At 38.3% G+C, this 18,993-nt stretch overlaps 2 protein-coding genes across 5 annotated transcripts; one reads left to right on the top strand and one right to left on the bottom strand.

Moving 5' to 3' along the window:
• The first annotated feature begins 1,811 nt into the window (after nt 1-1,811).
• On the top strand, nt 1,812-9,479 carry LOC135651212 (protein STICHEL-like 2). The gene is made up of 8 exons (XM_065171123.1): nt 1,812-2,286; nt 2,625-4,212; nt 4,338-4,530; nt 5,135-5,326; nt 5,519-5,731; nt 6,894-7,632; nt 8,701-8,767; nt 9,151-9,479. The coding sequence occupies exons 2-8, from the start codon at nt 2,701-2,703 to the stop codon at nt 9,289-9,291; spliced, it is 3,057 nt and encodes a 1,018-aa protein (XP_065027195.1). The 5' UTR covers nt 1,812-2,286; nt 2,625-2,700; the 3' UTR covers nt 9,292-9,479.
• Nucleotides 9,480-9,613: 134 nt separating this feature from the next.
• On the bottom strand, nt 9,614-17,079 carry LOC103999938 (MA3 DOMAIN-CONTAINING TRANSLATION REGULATORY FACTOR 1). Of its 4 annotated transcripts, none has more exons than XM_065171126.1 (4): nt 16,909-17,079; nt 16,495-16,749; nt 11,959-12,053; nt 9,614-11,739 (listed from the first exon to the last, which is right to left on the bottom strand). In XM_065171126.1, the coding sequence occupies exons 2-4, from the start codon at nt 16,721-16,723 to the stop codon at nt 9,964-9,966; spliced, it is 2,100 nt and encodes a 699-aa protein (XP_065027198.1). In that variant the 5' UTR covers nt 16,724-16,749; nt 16,909-17,079; the 3' UTR covers nt 9,614-9,963. The 4 variants fall into 4 exon arrangements, with proteins under 4 accessions (XP_065027198.1, XP_065027197.1, XP_065027196.1 ...); XM_065171125.1 differs by having other exon boundaries at nt 16,865-17,079; XM_065171124.1 differs by having other exon boundaries at nt 16,838-17,079.
• Nucleotides 17,080-18,993: the final 1,914 nt, after the last annotated feature.

Raw genomic sequence — 18,993 nt, forward strand, 5'->3', positions numbered from 1 at the left:
GAACAAACAAAGTGCAAAATGGAAAATAAGAATAGTGTGATACGGTCACCGCCCGGTTAGTACACGGCATAAAGGTTCGTCTGTCGCTGAGAACCAACAGACACCTTTGACAATTTCCCCGTCTGGTTTTTATTGGACATACTCGTGGAACCACAATGTGGGCCCCGCTCTGCCGCTGACAACGCTACAGGTACTTGTGCGGGTACGCCACTATGGCGAGGAAAGTATGGAAAAAAGAAAGGCGATGTTACGTTGAGTAGGAGATGATGGGCCCACGAATAAGCTTCATGACGTGGCATACGATCATTGGAAGGTCAACTACCAAGTACAATAAAAATAATTTTCGATCCCAAACGTTTCACCAGCAAAAAAAGTCATTTACTCGCCGTTCTACCCCCATTCTACGACCTGCCTGTCGATCGGACACACCGTGGAGCCCACACGGTGAGCCCGACAGACCTTCATTGTTAAATTAATTAAATAATTAAAGTATATTTAATCAAAATTCAGAATTAATTATATATTGGATCTTTAACGGATAGATCCGTATATTTTTAAAAATTATATTAAAATTTTATATTTATAAAAATAACATATTTAATTTCGTTTATCTATTTATTTTATTAATAAAAATATTAGTAGATAATAAATCGAAGTAAGATAGAATTAACACATTCAGTTATAAATTCTACAATATTTTCATCTGAATTGATGATATGAGGAAAAATAAATTTAAATATTTTATTACAAAAAAATTAATATAATTATTAAAATATGAAAATTAAAATACCAAAGATAATTGATATAATAATTCAACCATTTAATTTCTTCATCTTGATTATCTTAATTTGTGAGAATATATATTATTATTTATTGTTTGTCTCTAATTAGTTCAAAAAATAAATACGGGTCATTCGATAAAAGAAAAAAACGAAGAATTGGTTGTATTATGCGTGTCAGTAAGTAGAGGACATTTTTGGTCAAATTCGAACTGGTGGAGTTGACAGCGAGTGTTTCAGATGAAAAAGTTGGGGTCAAATCAAATAAATCATTTCAGAAATTAAAAATCGCTCCTTTTTTAAAACAGTATAAGTCAAATCACCAATCATTTCAGAGAAAAATGGAAATTGTTTTTTTTTTTGCCTGTGTTTATGTTTGTCAGCATCCTAAAAGCACTTTTTGTCACCTCCAAACTGTGTGATCTGACACAATTATTTCTTAGAAAATAAGAACGCTGGCCCACATAAAAAGTTGGGCCCACTGGGCCTGAAATAAAAAATCATTTTTTCTTTTACTCTGTCAAGTCACCAGTCATTTCAGAGAAAAATAGAAATTGTTTTCATGCTCCTATTTATCAGCATTCAGGAAACACTTTTGGTCAAATCCAGTGAGATTTGACACCAAATGTTTCAGAGAAAATAAAAAAAAGGAAATCAATCTCTTTCTATCATTTCAGACATAATTTGTTTTCCTTTGTGGGGTCTACATTTAAATCGCTTTCTATCATTTAAATCAGATGATATTTGAAGTAAAATCTGTCTTCCTTTTGTGGGTTCAACATTTAAATGACTTTCTGCTATTTCATAAATAAAGATAAAATATTTTCTTTCTCGTATTTATGTTTGTGAGCATTTCAAAGAAAATAAAAAAAAGGAAATCAATTTATTTTCTCTCTTCGTATTTAATTAGGTCAGCATTTACTTCGATGTTCAACAACTCTGGCCCACGTAACAGGAGTTGGGCCCAGTGGGCCCCGCAATAAGCGGTACTTCAACGCATCCAAATGCCCCGCTACTGCTCTTCTTCCTTCTGACAGCCGAATCGACCGCCGCTGCCACCGCCCAACACGAGGACGAATTAATACCTCAACCTCCTCTCCCCCGGCGCGGCTTCCGACAACTGTCGCAGGCTCGCAGCTTTTCCTGGCCCTTCTTCCCTCCGCAGTCCCCACCCGCCCTCCGAAATAACGATACTGCCCTCCCGTTACACGCTTCCCGAGGCAGAGCCTCCGTGCTGACCTCTCCGCCAGTCCGTGACGCCCGCCGCTCACTCGCCTCACAGCGCCGATGGCGCCCATCCCCCGCCCGCTTATTTACCCTCGTGCCGCTCCCCCGCGCCTCCCCGTGCCCAGGCCCAGGCCCCCGTCCTCGATTCTTCCGAACCCCGGGTTTAGGGTTTCGACGGGGTAGTCGTAAAGGTGTCATCTTTATTACTGCTGCGGTCAGCTTCTCTGCTCTCGTATGCTAAGAGATTCAAGTTTTCGGGAGCAACGTCATGCCCTTTGAGGTAATTTCCTTTATACACCATCTACATTTCCTTTAAGACCGATCGCTGCCCTGCTACTGAAGTCTGAAGCGTCATTTGGTGAGGAATGTAAGATACCAGAAGGTGTTTTTAGATTCTTTTTGTTGTGGATTCTTCTATTTTTAAAATTGTTGGCCTTTATTTCGATAATTTTAACAAGTTAAAACCATTCGCGGCGCGTAATTTCCCTTTTTCTTCTTTGTTTATGATGCTTTTCTTATGCGAAGTTGTGATTTTGGAGTTCTTTTTCTATACATTGTGTTAAGCTCAACTCGGTTTGTTGTTTATGTTGTTTTTGTTGCAATGTTCTCGTTCCGCAGGATGTGGAAAGGTGGTGCATTTGCTTCTTAAAGAGCACGAAATGTGAACTAAGTGGGTTTCCGAACGCTTTAAAAGATGGCCGAGGCAAGAAGGCATTCTGTAGATATCCCGCTTTCAAGAACTCTGGTGGCTCTCAGGAGGGTCCGATCGTTGAGAGATCCTGATACGAGCTCGCTGAGCAAAATTGCTGCGTTGGTTGACAATATGAATCTGGAAACAAGCTCGTGCGGTAGTAGTGCAACATTTGGATCTAGCAATAACAAGCACGATTTGAGGCATAAGGGGAGTTATCATTGGGAACGAAGAAGAATAGTAGATTTAGGAATTGACAGTGAGTCTGATAACAATTGTTTGGCTCCTGATAGTTACATTGCTAAGAGCGGATTGGCAAAGCGCTCAGCTAATGACACACGAGTTCAAGAATCTTGTGGTGGCCATATGAACAGGTCTTACGACTCGAAGTGTGTTCATCGTTGTACTAGTCAATTAGAAAAGGAACTAGATTCACAGCATGGTAGGGAGTTTGAACAGTTTGAGATGATAGGTTTTTCATCTTTAAAACAAACTAGATATGATGCCTTGAGAAGATCATATACAAGCAAAGGAGATGTTTTTATGCGCAATCCTGGGATTCCTTGGGCTTGTGCTAATGAAACTTGTACAAGTGCTTTAGGCCATAAATTGTTAGGGCCTGCAACCAAAAATGTTGACCATGTTCTTCCCAACAACAATGGATGTCAAGTCAGTTGTTGCTGGTCTAGGGTACCAAAGTTCCATGATCTAAAACTTCCTTCTGATGTGGAAGGTCAGGAATTTCAGTTGAATTCTCAGATAAATAAAGAATTAGATCACCATGTAAGTGCTTCATATCATGATAGTGTGATGAATTTAAGTGAGAAATATAGGCCGAAATCATTTCATGAGCTGGTAGGACAGAGTGAGGTAGCTCAGTCTCTTCTTGATACCATTTTGAAAGGAAAAATAGCACCTATATATCTTTTCCATGGTCCTAGGGGTACAGGTAAGACCTCGGCAGCAAGGATCTTTGCTGCTGCTTTGAATTGCCAGTCTTGCAAGGAACAATGGCCATGTGGATGCTGCCAGGAATGTGTACTTGTCTTCTCTGGAAGGAGCAGGGATGTCACAGAATTAGATGCTTCAGAAACAAATCATAAAGATGTGTTGAAAGTCCTTTCTGAAAGTGCTCTTGTTCCAACTTCCTCATGCTACAAAATCTTCATTATTGATGAGTGCCAGTTTCTGCAAAGGAATATATGGTCTGCCATTTACAAGAGTATCAAAGACCTTTCTCGACAAGTTGTCTTTATTATGATTACGTCTGACCCGGATAAACTGCCTAGTGGCACTCTATCTTGGTGCCAAAGGTATCACTTCCTGAATGTAAAGAGTGATGATATAGTTGGAAGGTTGAAAAAAATATGCCTAGAAGAAAAATTGGAATTTGAAGAAGATGCACTGATTTTTCTTGCTACTGAATCCAATGGTTCTCTTCGTGATGCAATCACCACCCTTGATCAGCTGGCTTTGCTTGGAAAGGGGATAATCACATCTCTTGCATATGAACTAGTGAGTGATAAATATTGCATTGCTTTTCTCTGCGAGGGTGGTTGAAGTTCTTGTTCTACTGCACTAAGTTCATGCATTTGTAACCAGTAAAACAATAGCTAAACTTCATTATCTTTGTTGTTCAGATGGGAATTATATCTAATGATGAATTGCTTGATCTGTTACATCTGGCGCTTTCATCAGACACTTCTGGTACTGTTAGAAGGGCTAGGGAGCTTATCAGCTCTGGAATTGATCCCATGCAATTAACATCTCAGCTTGCAAAGTTTATCATGGATATTCTTTCTGGTGGATGTCAATTAGAGCCTTCCAGATTCAGTGAGCTTTTGGAATACATGCTTGCATTTGCCATTGTCATATTCATTTTTGTCTTCATATTTTATCTCCAACAGCATGTAAATTTTGTTAATTTTTTAATAATTGTATGGATCTTATTAGAACAATCAACAAATTTACAGTTCAGCTTAATTATTCATCAATCATGCATGCTTCTCTATATTTCTATGCTTAACTATCTATCTGCTTGAGTACGTTTTGATTATCTCTATGCTTATAATGAACGCAATATCTGGTATTAGCAAACAGAAAGAAATCTGAACATTATTTAAGATCACAATCTGCGATATACAGTATAAGTGATTGTATTATGCTTGCAATACCTACTATTTGTACTATTACAAAATTTACCAAATGTAGTTTCCAAAATTTTACACAAAATTTACCAAATGGACTCTTCGGAAGCAAAGAACACTAAGTCATGTTTCTTGTTTTTTCTGAGTTTTTATACCTTTCAAAAAATCCAAATATTAAATATATAAAATGCAACCTAGCCATTACTTTATACCTGTTAGAGAAACTGAAAGCATGTTATATTTTACGTAGTTGTGTCTGATCTTTATCTTGAAAAGTATTGGCAATGCAGTTGCTGAAGCTGATAAAGAAAAATTGAAGCATGGGCTGAAAATACTGGTTGAAACTGAAAAGCAGTTAAGGACTTCAAAAGATCAATCCACATGGCTTACTGCTGCACTTCTACAGTTTAATACTGGAGAATCACTTCCCCCAACAAACATGAACCCTTTGGAGGCACCTGAAAAAGTTTCATACTCAAGAGGTAGGAGGACGTTCTGGATGTCATTTGTTATTAGCCGAATTCACTGTTGTTCTCCATTGTTGATAGTAGTTTGTCGTGAATGGAATAATAACCAGGATTCAATTTCAGAGTTCTGAAGATCACCACATTTCTGAAAATTTTGGTGGATGAGTTTGTTAGCTTTGCTAACAAGCAATTGTTGGTTGTCTCCAGATGATGGGCCACCGACTGTAGCATCACCAAAGGAGAGTTTGAAAAGTGCCATTACTGTATGCAACCATCATATCTCTAGCTCTAAATCACATTATGATGCGGCAAGAGAACTAGAAGACATATGGAGGAGAACCATCGAAAATTGCCAGTCAAGTTCACTTAAAAGGTTCTTGTGGAAGGAGGGAAGATTGTCATCAGTCCATGTGTGTGAAGGTAACTTGGCTACAGTATCATTAAATTTTGTCATCTCTTGCTTTAGTGTTCTATTTAATTGGTAATTCTGTAATTACTTGCCTAATCGTTTAAGCATATGTACTAATCATTCAGTGTTGCTTGCCTAAATGTTATATAATTTTGTGAAAGATGATATCTGGTATGGTGTCTACTAGGTTTGTATAATTCACGTGAACAACAAGCATTTCTATTCTATAATTGAAGTTTAAACAGTACTTTTTAATGCTAAATCACCACTGTTGGAAATTCTTTCATGCTTAGATGGCTCGTACTCCAGGAAGAAATAGCAAGTAGTATTTCAAGAGTGTTTTTTAGCAGAACTTGGATAACTAAAACAAGGAACTCAGAAGTTTGCATAGTTTGGGACTGTTCTTTTAGATATCTAAATTTTGATGGTGCAGATTGTGTAATACAATTGATTTTTCTTTTCAGAGTAAACTCTCTCAGAGCAATAGAGGGAAGGAAAATAGTAAGGATATGTTAATAAGCCTTGTTATATATAACTTGTGTGTGTTAGTCAAAGCCTTGAGAGTTGGTCTTTCATGTTGAAAGCAAAGATTGTTCTTGAAATGATGAAGCTTAATTTGGAGCTTTCCCTGAATGGAGTCCATCCAGGATTCTTGATGGTATTGGTTACCTATGTTTGATCTGGTTAGTTTTCTAACTCAAGAATCCGACAAGACATAAGTAGGTTTTGTATTTTCAGAGAAGACTAACTATTCAAGAAAAAGATTTGGAATGTATGAAATAATGTGCAACTCCAGATGTAGCTAAATGGTGATTCTATAGCATCATGGATGATAGCTGCTCCAAGAAAGCATATTTAGGTTGGCTGAAATTTAAAGTAATGGATCAAATGGTTTCTGCTGAACAAAGATCTAGATTTTTCCATTGATCAGTCTTTCCATGTAACTAATAATATCAATATGTCAAAGGACCAAGAATCTAAGTCTAGTTATTCTTTCACATAAGGTTGTAGTATATAACTGTCGTCATTAGAATAGATGAGGTAACTTCATATAACGTATGAAATTTCTGCTATCATCTCTTATAAGTTATGTTTATCTTTGATTCATTTCTCCTCATTTTTCTTTGGCTAATATAAAGGTTTTCAATTTTGGTGTTACATTATAATTTTTAGGTCTGGCTATTGCCGAACTCGAATTTTGTCATCCTGATCATGTATCAAGGGCGGAAGAATCCTGGGAACTAATTATAGGTTCTCTTCAAACTGTTCTTGGATGCAAGGTGGATATTAAAATCAGTCTTGTCCCAATAAATAGGACAGCCAAAAAGAAGTCATCAATCAGTTTGTTTTGCTGTACTGGTAGAAAGCAACAAACATCAGATTTAACTGTGACAAACAAAAAGGATTCCCTTCTGCCTGGAACAAAAGAGGAGACAATTGAATTTTGTTCATCTCATCATAAAGAAGACTTATGTATTAAGCAGCAGTTGCATTTTAATACCATGTATAGTTCAAATTCCTTTGATCAAAAAGTAGCAAATACAAATGCAAGTAATGGTTATGCTCTTGTCACTGGAAATACCATGGTCAGTAGAACAGTACAAGACGGTCTATCCAAAGAATGCAAAGAAGAAACTGATCCATCAATGGAAGTGTGTGAAGGGGGTCAATACGTGAACATCCAAGGAACTGAAGATCAACCTAGCTGCTTTTGTTGCACTCTAAAGTTTTCAAGGTCTTTTTCAGCTAATGCAGCTCATGCCACCACTCTGAGGATCAAACAACTTGACAAGCTGAACTTGTTTAATTCCAAGAAATCATCTTCTGAAGAAAATTTTTGCACAGATGATCCCTATCTTTTCTGCTCTGATACAAATGAACAAGATACCTATAATACAGAAGAGGACAATGGGTGAGTGGCTGAATCTCCTTTTGTCGTATTTGCTAATGATCTGAACAATTCGCCATTTTGGAATCTCTCTTTTGACCAAAAAATTTATCTTTTGCCTGTATGATCAGATGTATATTCCACTAGAGCACAGAAGAGAAAATTGGTTCATTTTTTCATGGATAATTTGATTTACTGGAGTATGCATGACCACATATTCAATGAGGAAATGCTACTGTTCAGGTCTTGACTAGAACTGCCAAATAGGATAACTTTCCTTTTCGGGGAAATTAAGGACAGCAATCAGTAAGCATGAACTAAAGTAAGTCCATTTGAAATTTTAGGGTTGAAGCTACACTTGGATTAATTATGGCTGTAACAATTGATGTGACATTTGATATTGTGATGATTAAGGATTCCAAATAGCAAACTACCTTCTTCATAGTTCTACAATATAGTGCTGGAGATGTGAAGCTAACATGCAAAAACTTCCTCTCCTATTTCACAAATGTGGTTTCATATTGGTTTCGGAGGAGGCTTAGGAATAGTGGAGCTGACTATGGTACTTATCTAATTTTTCCTGCATTGATTTATATTACACTTGTCATGCACAATTCTGTGTTCTTGTACCATCAAATGCAAATTTGTTTTCATCAGTATTTGTTGGTTGAGAAAGCTATGTGGTTCCTGTTATTATGTTTCTAGATGTGCGTATCTTATTTAAACCATGTGTTCCTTGTCAGTAAATTCATTTGCATCTAATACATGGGTTCCTCATTATTATTCAAATTTATCTGATTTCGATGTTGACATAAATTCCAGCTAATCAGTTATATAGTTCAAGACATATAAAAAGATACTAATGCCCAGCAAAGTAAATTCATTTGCCCTTTCTTGTCAGGGTCCAGGGCTAGATAGGAGGGACTGTGCATATAGAATCATATATTAATCTAATCTCATGTCTTCTGGCAGCATGCATCTCTCTGCCACTTTCATCACTTTGCGTGTTTTTTTACATCCTTTATTTTCTCAAAACAAAAGAGAAGGCTGGTGATTTTGGAGCTTCTTCTGAACTATCTTGTTCCTATGCAGACCAAGTACAGGTTCAAGTCTCTGTTCAAGACTGTATTGCTGCAGAGCTTCAATGCCTGTGGAGAAGGTAATTGTTTGTTTGCTTGACAAATTGGACATGAATTTGATGTTTTAGGGCCAGTTTAGTTTGACAAGTTCTTGTTTGATCTTTCTGCAAGGCATCCTTGTTTTCTGTTTTACGGGCAAGCACTCTATAAAGTGCTTGTAGCAATAGCAATAGCAATAGCAATATATAGAGTGGCTAATTGGCTTCATACATGGCTTCCTACTTGATTTCTGCAAGTGTAAGCTTGTTTCTTTACTACGACCTGGAAAACCCATGATTTGAATCATAGAACTCGTGTATCCATTTGCTAGAAGGTTTTGCTGACATTCCTGTTAATTTACCCACGATAGCAGACAACGATTCTTCAGCACGCAGCTGATGTTTGACAATGAATGCTGTTGCAGGCTGGGCCGAAGAGGCAACAGGACGGTAGGCCTCGGTTGGTTGGCGCGCTATGGCCATGTGCAGAGCAAGCATCACCCGAGACTGCTACAGCAGAGCAACTTTCTCCAGCTCTGAAGCAGAAGGCCAAGCGAAGGCCATAATCTTGACCGAGGGAGGGAGGGACGGTGAGTTATGATGCAGGATTTCGCTCGTAGATGAAAGAAAGATGGGGAAATGCTTTGCTCGTGACGGATATGTACTTGATGATCTTGTTTGATGACGGACACTTGATGATGTTATTCGATAGAGGTGTAGTCAGCCAATATAAAATGTGCGTTCATTTCCTCCACGAACCCCTGCTCGTCTGTGTGCTGAAGACGCACGAATCTTGATGCGTCAAGACCTGTCTGCAGCCATCGGAGTCACGCCCGCAAGTCCTGCGAGATAACAGGAAAATATTAGCAAAAACTCTGCACAAAGAAAGAAGAATAAAGGAGGACTAACATTGTCCTCCTTATACCGACCCAATAGATCAGTTTAGTGCCAAATTTTACATATGAAGGACTCATTCCTCGTCCATGGCAATACCGCTACCACCATAATAACATTGTCCACAACTAATCCCACACACACACACACACACATATATCTCTATCAAGAATAAAAATGCTAAACCGAAACCAAAAACCAACCCTTATGCTACTCTGAACAAAGATGCTAAGTATTCGAAGAGGAGAGAGAAGCGTCGGATTTCAATCCCACATATTACAGACACTAAAATCAACGGAGAATGGGAAACTGCCGCCTTCTTCAACCACCAACGGAGGAATTGCCTAAAAGGATGCGAGGAGCCAACCGTGCCTCCTTGCATGCTCCACATACAGCAGGAACTTTTGCTCTGCGTCGGGGATGTCCAGAGACAAATCATCAAGACCATCTCTAACCCTAGAGAGCCCTTTAGTCATTTGGTTGATGGTGATCAGCCCTTCACCAAAACACTCCTGCAGCAACTCCAAAAGTCTGTCCTTCTTCTTCTCCATGGCCATAACTATAGCCTTCTTTACCACCTCATGGTTGAAGAAAGGCATTCCCAGATCACGGATGCACTGGCATGCTTCTCCTACATCACCTCCACTGTCGTATTCTTCCAGCAGCTTTATTATCTTGTCCTTGGCATCCTCCACCGCCCAGCCAGTGCCACCGCCCCAGCATCTCAGAAGTCTCTCGCCTGAGTGTCGGGCAGATACAAGTGAGCGAGCTATGCAAACAGTTTCACTCCCACTGCAAATGCAGGGAAGCTTGTTGCTTATCTCCTCCAAGTTGAGCGGTGCTAAGACATCATCAATTACAGCCCTAGCTAAAAATAGTGCGAGCTCATCTGAGGCATCCAATATGTCCAATGTTGTATCCTCAGCTGACTCGAGCAGCATTATGAACCCGTTAACAATGTCATCTCCTGAGAATAGTTCCATGCTAAGTGCAGATAGCAGAACAGACGCCATCTCCTTCTCCCTGTGCTTCCGGTCCATGGCAAGTGTTATTAGTTTCTTGATAAAAATAGGGTTGTATTCTGGAGCAGCTAAATCTTCAAGGCTCCTAATAAGCTCTGGTATGTCATCAGAGAGAAAGTATTCATGTATGATGATAACAGCTTCTTCCTTGTACTTCCTCAACTTCTCATAACCTTCATCTCTGTGTTCCTCATCTGAAACTTTTGACTTGAGGAAAGAAGGGTCAAGCCATCCGTCGGATATCGCTTTTGGAACTATTGTCTGAAACAAGGAATTTGCAGTGGGAATATCCAGAGACAGGTCATCAAGACTCTCAGCAAGCCGAGAGAAACCTCTGGTCATCTGACTAGGACTAATTAAGCATTCTTCTGAAGCTTCCCTTAAAAGCTTTAATATAAGATGCTCAGATGTTTGAATTTCCATTGCAAGAATCAGAGCCCGTTTCACAACCTCATGATGGAAGAAAGAGACTCCCAACTCCCTTATGCACCTACAAGCTTCTACAGTGTCTCCATGCTCGTTATATTCCCTCAACAATTCTGTCATCTTCCTTTTAACCTCTTCGACAGTGATATGAGTGGTACCACCCCATCGACGCTCAACTAACTCTGCATGGTGAGGAGCTGAGAGATAGCTTTTTTCAGCGGTTTGAATAACCTGAAGACCCATAGAGGATTCAGAAAGTGTTCTCATTGCTTTCTTGAGAAAGGCGGGAGGTAGGATTTCATCAACAACTGCACGGGCTATAAACAAAGCCAGCACATCAACTGCATCAAGTATGTCAAGAGCCAAGTCATCAATAGACTCAAGTAACATGAAGAATCCCTGGCTAATCTGACCTGAACTTATCACATCAGCATACAAAGCGGATAGCAAAACAGATGTCATCTCTTTCTCTTTGTCATGCCGGTCCATTGCCATGGAGACAAGTTTCTTAACAAACAAGTGATGGTACTCATCACTCCCAAGATCTCTAAGTTCTGTGGCAGCCAATTCTACATCACCAGTGGTAAAATATTCCTCAATGATTGTCGCTGCAGATTTTTTATAGTCATCAATAGGGTCAGTAACGGTGGCACCCACTAGTTCATATGGTTCCTGAAATTGCAAGGCAAAATCAACATAAATGAAAGTGTGACCCATATCACAAGTTCGTTTCTGAACTCTGCTAGATTGGAATTTGTTATATCAAACTAAGAAGAGAAAGTGAATGTGCAAAACACAGCAATATGCAAATATACATAAATACCTCTACTTATGCATATGAAAAAATATGTATTTGTGCATAGAGATGGTGAATATGAGAGAGGTGCATACCTCACCACTATCATAATTAGGATCATTCCGGTCAATGCGTGAAACAGGATTAGTATCCAAGAGCTTGCCCCATGTTCCTTTGCCACCAGCACCATCTGAATCCACATCGTGGTGAGGAATTATAAATTTGTTAGGACAATATAACTAATAAAGAACCATGAGAACAATTAATTGTTTTACATCGAATGGAAAGTTTAAATCACTACTCATGCACATAATAGCAACACAATGCTATAGATGTTAAATTTATCATATATAATGAATAGAACAAGACCAAGAACTACTTATTCTTTAAAGTATAAATTACTAATAAAAAAGGATTAATCAAGTCCATGAATTTGTTAGTTCATTCCTTGGATCAATCATTTCTATAGTGTCCCAAAATGCAAAAGAAAAATGAGTCATTGGCTATCTCTCAGCAAAAATTAACTGATTCCTGTGTTTCTTTAAAACAATTTCAACCACTAACTATTAACAGAAGTTATTAAGACCAAGTTAGTACCAGATGATATATTATCAGATAAACAATAATTCAAAAAACAAGACTGGTTAAGCAATAGAGAAAACCAGTTCACCTGTCGTATAACTGAACGTTAAAGAAGTATACATCAAGCCAGAGATTATATTCTTTGTTTTTTTTTTTGAATATTGGATAAGAGGCAAAGAGATACTTCTTAAAAAGAAGGTAAGTGTAAGTGTGTTTTTTTAATCAATAAAAGAAGTATGACCAGAATAGTGAAAATAAGTTTAGCTGGAAAAAATAGTGAAATAAAAACCATGAGTTTCCAATCAAGAACTACGATTTTTTTACACTCAGATATGTTATCCAGTTAAATTTTAAAAGTTTGTAACTTTAAGTTTCTATAAAGGCATAATACCTCTATTAGTTATTATCGTAGAATTGTCCTGTATTGTTGAACTACAATACCTAATTCCTTGCAACCTTCTCTTAGAACTGAAACCAAAAGATATGTGCCCAACAGACATCGTACCCACTGATATGACATGACATTGATTTTTCAAAGTCAACAAAAGAGTACAATTAACACTATAGGCTAAAAGTAAATAAGTATTGTAACATAAAAGGCGACAAATATATATATATATATATATATATATATATATATATATATATATATATATATATATCATTTGAATATATCTAAAAAAACAACATATACCATAAACTGAAAATGCACATGAAAACAGATATAAAGAAGTCCAATAAAAAAAGATGCATATTATTATCCAACCTTTTTTGACTTAAACTTTATTGGTCACGATAGTACCAACAAAATAATAGGCTACAATTGTCTCTCGCACATAGTTATCTGCTTAACGATTGTTCAAATTATCTGAAATGCAGAAGCCAAAAAGTAAAAGGCAATAGCTCTGAGTGTTACACAGACATGTGGCAGGTTTATCATCTGAGAGGTACAACAATTATTTATCTAAAACCTGCAATATGATCACTTGTTATCAGCAGCCTTAAGGGGAATCATAGGAAAGTGTAATTACAGTTTCAAGACAGACATCTTTTGTCTAAGATGGCAGAACTTTTGTCATCATAGTAGTGAATCTTGCTCATATATTAATATCCTGAATTTGCAATAAGGTGAATATGCACCAAATCAGTTCTCCTCTAATTCTGTAAAATATAATCTCTGGAACCAGTTAGTCACTACTTTACTGAGAATGCAAGATTTATTCCACTCCATGCAACCTAAAAGAATTCAAATGTAATTCACTCCACAACTTAATTTCAAGGAAGCATCAAGGAGAAAATTATAAACCAAAAACGATATGCACACTTCCAAGTACAGAAGATTTATTACATGGCAGGCTACTGAAAGTGTGAAAATGGCAGAGTTCAAGAACTTGTGCATAAACAATCCATATGAATGACAATAAGAGTAACAAAACAACCTAAGTCAGAAAAAAAGGCAGAACACAGTAATTTACAAATTTCCTTATGCAACAATTGCACATAACAGGTATCACAGATAATATGACCAAAAAACACAGGTAGCCCAATCTGAATCAGCTAATAGAAGGCGGTAACTATTCATCTTATAAACCAACCAATCCAGTCCAACTCAATGAGCACCAAATTTGTGAATTAAAACTTTTGCCCCAAAACCAGGCCTGGGTGGATGGTATTGGATATATTTGCCAAAATGGTTTTAAGTTTATAGCATATTTCATAATATTTTTATCACTATAATTTAGAACTTAAATTATATTATCCTTGACAAGTTACAGAGGATAAACATGGTGACATACACAAGGTTGTTTCACTAAGATTTGGTGATCATGAATTTAAATCACTGCAACAACCACAATATATATAGGGATAAAGTTGCTTAACTCTAACCTCCCAAAAGCCTTAATGCAGGAACCTTCTCAACTAAGCTATCCTCATGTCGTATATGCTTAATTAAATCAAATGATTTAAATCTATAAAATGCTTTAATAGAGTTGCATTATAATCGGTCCCTTTGGCCACAAAATGCCTTCCCGACCTGATGTAGGTCATAAATGAGAGCTCATGTCACCCATGTTGGTAATAAATATTAATTCATTCCGCTGCTGTACCACCATGACAGCAGAAAAAGGCCAACCCTCATTTTAGACATACTATGAAAAGTGTATGTAGCATGTAGCCTATGCTGCCTGCCACTCCACATGCTGATTAGGTTGGAATCAATAGGTACACACCTCAAACCTTGAAGTCTGACATCCCATCTGACATGATGATTACTTGTGGAAACATGGGTTAGGTTGGCTTCTCGGTTTGACATTGGCAGGATGATCAAAAAGGAAAGTGTCAATTAGGAATCACCTATCATTAATAGGGTCTTAAAACTTTAAAGTATTAATTAGAGGCTCTTCTATATCAGCAAGATTCTGGGCATAAACAAAAATTTGTTAAAATTTAACACAATGATCAAGGGTTCTCCTATTCTTAATTAGGTTATGCTTGGTATCATTAATTGATTATAGAATAATAAACAAGTGCTTTAGAATAATGATTGATCATTCTGCATGGCAATGACCCAAGAATGGCTTCTGGTGTGCACCTGAGCATCCTACAGAGCAATTTGGTGAAGCAAAAGGAAAACAGATTCCTGTCAAATAAAGCAGCATCGAAAGTAGAAACTATTCTAGACATAGATAGCAAGAGGTTGATGTATGTATTTTGTCTCATTCACAAAATCAATGATAATATACCAAGCCCATCATTGCTGTAGAGTTTACATTAGAAGTCAGACACTCAATTTAATATACAATTGATAATAAGTCTACTGAGGGTGAGTCTAGAAGGCATGATAAGGTTGCTTCTTGCCAACCTGGATAACCATGGTTCAAGGAACTCTCTCTTGTAGGGGTAAGGCTGCATATAATGAATGCCTTGGGGCATGATAAGGTTGCTCATCTCCAAACAGGGTGACCATGGTTCATCACAGAAACAATTCTCTTGTAGGGTAAGCATGCATAAATTGAACACCACAACCCCCCTGAGCTGTCTTCCTTTTATTGATAGATAGACCACAGAGGTCTTCTATAATAGTCTGTCAAAATGATTGATATCAACCGACCCCTTCTGTTACAATGATACTTCTCACCCTTCTTCAACCCCCCATCCTTGAGGCATTAATTAAAACTCTCTAATGTTCTCTAAAGAGGGTTCGAGCAGAACTCCAATTCATACAAAGAAATGCTGACAGAAAGCAAATCACCAAAGAGTAAGAACCAAAATTGCAGAATTAGGCTTGGATTTAGAAACTGCACAGGTATACAGCACTAGTCTTATTTAGATTCTCTCCCACTAAAAGCATGCTCTATTTCTCTTTGATTGCATCCAGTCAAGAGACATAATTTCAAGAAAGTTTGACTCTCTACTAACTGATGAAACCAATGTTTAAGGTTCATTCCATCTCACATGTGTAAGACATGTTGACATGTGGATGTGTTGTACAAAGTTTTGGTCATTTTGGAGAAATTGATGAGAAAATTTTGACCATTCATGCATCCCTTTGATAGTGACACTGGTAGAAAAGCACCCAATAGCAAGTACTCAACTGCAACTAAAGCAAATTCTATGATTTTGAACAAGTGCACCTTAGCCATGCCATATATCGTGACATGTGGAGTTATTACAATCCAATGAAAAATGTATTAGGTTGGCACATCCATCCACAACCAAATCCTCGTCATTTGGTAAGTAACTAAACCACCTTAAAGGAGAGTCATACAGTCCCTCAAAAGCTGAAAACAAGTAGATTCTTGACCCCACCTCACTAATTGTTTCGCTTCCTTGAATTGCCTCTGTAAATCGTGGTGTCATAGATCGGTAGACAGCTTAAAAATTATCTCTCTTATTCATATACTAAATCACCAGATCGTTCAAGAAGTGACAACTATGCTAATTTTCTGCATATAGTTCATATTTCGGATCATCCAGCATTTCTACGGAGAAAAATCCCAAAAGTACCAGAAAGATGCAGAGAAAGCCGAAACAGAAGAGTTACCCACCCTTCTTCACTCGTACTAGCTTCCCTGAATGCGAGCGCCGGATATGCCTCACGCCAACAGCCGTAGCCCTCCCGCCGCCGCCGCCGCCCCCCTTAATATGGAGCTCGGGGAGCACCATCTTGCTGGGCGATCTGGGCGACGAGGATAACACCTCCGCGTTCTGTGTCGCTATCTTCAACATCTCCCTCTGATCCTCCGTCAAAAACCCCTCCTTCTTCGGCGACGCCATCCTCTTCCCCCAATCGCTCCACCAGCCTACAAATAACCCTCACATCAAGCGCCTCTCTCCAAAACCCACCCAAGCAACCAAAAAATAATCCCCAAAAAGGTACCAGTCCGCAACTTCAAGCACGAGACGCCAAAAAAGTACCGGGAAACGGGAGAGAAAACGACCGATCGATCAAACGGCAGTACCGCGACCGAGACTTGGCTCGGAGATGTCGAGCCAAGAGGAGGTGGAGGCGGCGAATGGGATCGGAAGCCCTCGCGGAAGGAATCGCTTCTTCCTGCCGCTCGGATCTCGACAGGCGTCCGATCTCGCCGGCGAAGTGGATTTGGAATTTAGGCGAGAGAGAGAGAGAGAGAGAGAGAGAGAGAGGTGGTTATATATAGGGAGGCGGTTTCGGTTTCGAGTACACGTCAGGGGGTGAGGAGAGAGAGAGAGAGAGAGAGTCGCCTGAAGCATATCCCAATCCGCTTTACACGTGGCCTATTCCGTTCCCTGACCGAGTGGACTGCCCCTGGCCCTTTAGCGACGCCGATGCGGTGTTATCGGGTCGCCCTACGTATACTCCGAATCCAATAAGGTAAATCTGCAATGTTATCGGGTCGCCCTACGTATACTCCGAATCCAATAAGATAAATCTGCAATGTTATCGGGTCGGATCTGTTTCTAATCCGGCCGAGTGCCCTCTTTCTCTTATGAACTCGATGCGCTAATTACGTGATCATACCAAGTTGGATCCAGATCCGATATGCTGGGTTATACAGCATTATCGGGTCGAATCCATTCAGGATTTCAATGTAGCCATTAGCGTATCTAAACGAATGGGGTCAAATATTGGGTTTGGGGCCATTTTGTCTGATTATATAAGATAATATTTTTTATTTAAATCGAGAGCATTTAAATCTCTTGTCATAAATGATTATCCATCATTCTGTAATTTATTGGAGTTACATCTAATTATTCAAGAAAATATTTTTTATTTTCATATAAAATATTAGTAGTGTAATTGGATACATGAAGCATGGTTGTCCTCCTTAATCACTTCCCAACATTTCATAAGGTATTGTGATGGTGAAAATATTGATTCCTTGATCTGATATAAAGATCACCTTGGCTTCATTTAACAATGGCAAATGTTCGAACACCAACTATGATATTGATTGAGATTTAAAAACTTAAATGATTCAGTCTAACGGAAAAAGTTATTGATATTGTAGTCAATGTAATCTATGTTTGAGATATTTTCAAGATAGAAATGTAAAACTTGAGTAGAAATATTTTGATGTTAAAAATCAAGATTAAAAAAGATTTTTCAATCCGATCCTTTTACGTTGAAGTTAGTAACCCGAGATATATATGAGAGCAGACGTGAGTGATCAAAAAGGGTAAGCCTCCTCTCATTATGTTGAAATGATTGTTTATACTTGATCATTAAATGATATAATATTTCATGAAATATTTTACGGGGATGTAGCATCTAATCATCTCCAACGACATCCCCTTGGCCTCTTGCCCACATGGGCGATAAAGGGGGTAGCCTATAACCGTTTAAAGCAAGACTCGAGTATAAACTATATGGGCCTAACAATATCATGCCTAGTATACGGTCCCTGTGATATTAGATGGATGAGGTGTTAGGATCGTAAAGACACTAAGAGGGAGTGAATTAGTGCTTTCGAAAAATTTCGATTTGAAAGTTTTGATCGATAAAACCCATATGAAAATATGATTAACAAAAAGTAAGTAAGGATTTCTTAGTAAGTAAATCACTATGTAATTGTAAATCAAGAAAAAAAGAAATGCAAACTGATTTATAGTAGTTCGGTCGTCCCGACCTATGTCAACTCTCGGTTCCTCTTCCTTCAAACCCATCGGCTTTCATTATCAATCTTCTTTCAATAGGTGAAGATCAGCTACCCTTGTTACAACTATTTTTTCCTTTTCATAGGTTTAGGAGAGAACTCTTACACTCCTCTTTTATAAAAAGACTTCTCACCTCCCGTAGAATAACTTCTAGACTCAAGGAGGAAGATCAACAATTCTCAAGAGTTTATAATACTTTAAAATCACAAGCTTTCATACTCTTGTAAGCAAGCATGAGAGGGGTATTTATAAGCCCCAAATAGTTTCAGAAAAGGAGCCAAAAAATTAAATCCCTAGGTTTTCAGTGTACTAGCGGTACCACCGCCTGCATTGGGTAGTACCACCACTTGACAACTTGAGCACCGACGGTACAATCGCCTGATAGTTTGAGAGATTGTGTTCTGGTGGTA

Source organism: Musa acuminata, chromosome BXJ3-10 (assembly GCF_036884655.1).
Source record: "Musa acuminata AAA Group cultivar baxijiao chromosome BXJ3-10, Cavendish_Baxijiao_AAA, whole genome shotgun sequence".
NCBI lineage: Eukaryota > Viridiplantae > Streptophyta > Magnoliopsida > Zingiberales > Musaceae > Musa > Musa acuminata.

Coding starts and splice junctions, on each gene's coding strand:
- LOC135651212 (XM_065171123.1), top strand. CDS start 2,701: ATGGCCGAGGCAAGAAGGCATTCTGTAGATATCCCGCTTTCAAGAACT. Junction 4,531..5,134: donor ATTAGAGCCTTCCAGATTCA/GTGAGCTTTTGG, acceptor TTGGCAATGCAG/TTGCTGAAGCTGATAAAGAA. Junction 5,732..6,893: donor ATCAGTCCATGTGTGTGAAG/GTAACTTGGCTA, acceptor TATAATTTTTAG/GTCTGGCTATTGCCGAACTC.
- LOC103999938 (XM_065171126.1), bottom strand. CDS start 16,723: ATGGCGTCGCCGAAGAAGGAGGGGTTTTTGACGGAGGATCAGAGGGAG. Junction 12,054..16,494: donor GCTAGTACGAGTGAAGAAGG/GTGGGTAACTCT, acceptor ATGTGGATTCAG/ATGGTGCTGGTGGCAAAGGA. Junction 11,740..11,958: donor CTAATTATGATAGTGGTGAG/GTATGCACCTCT, acceptor TTGCAATTTCAG/GAACCATATGAACTAGTGGG.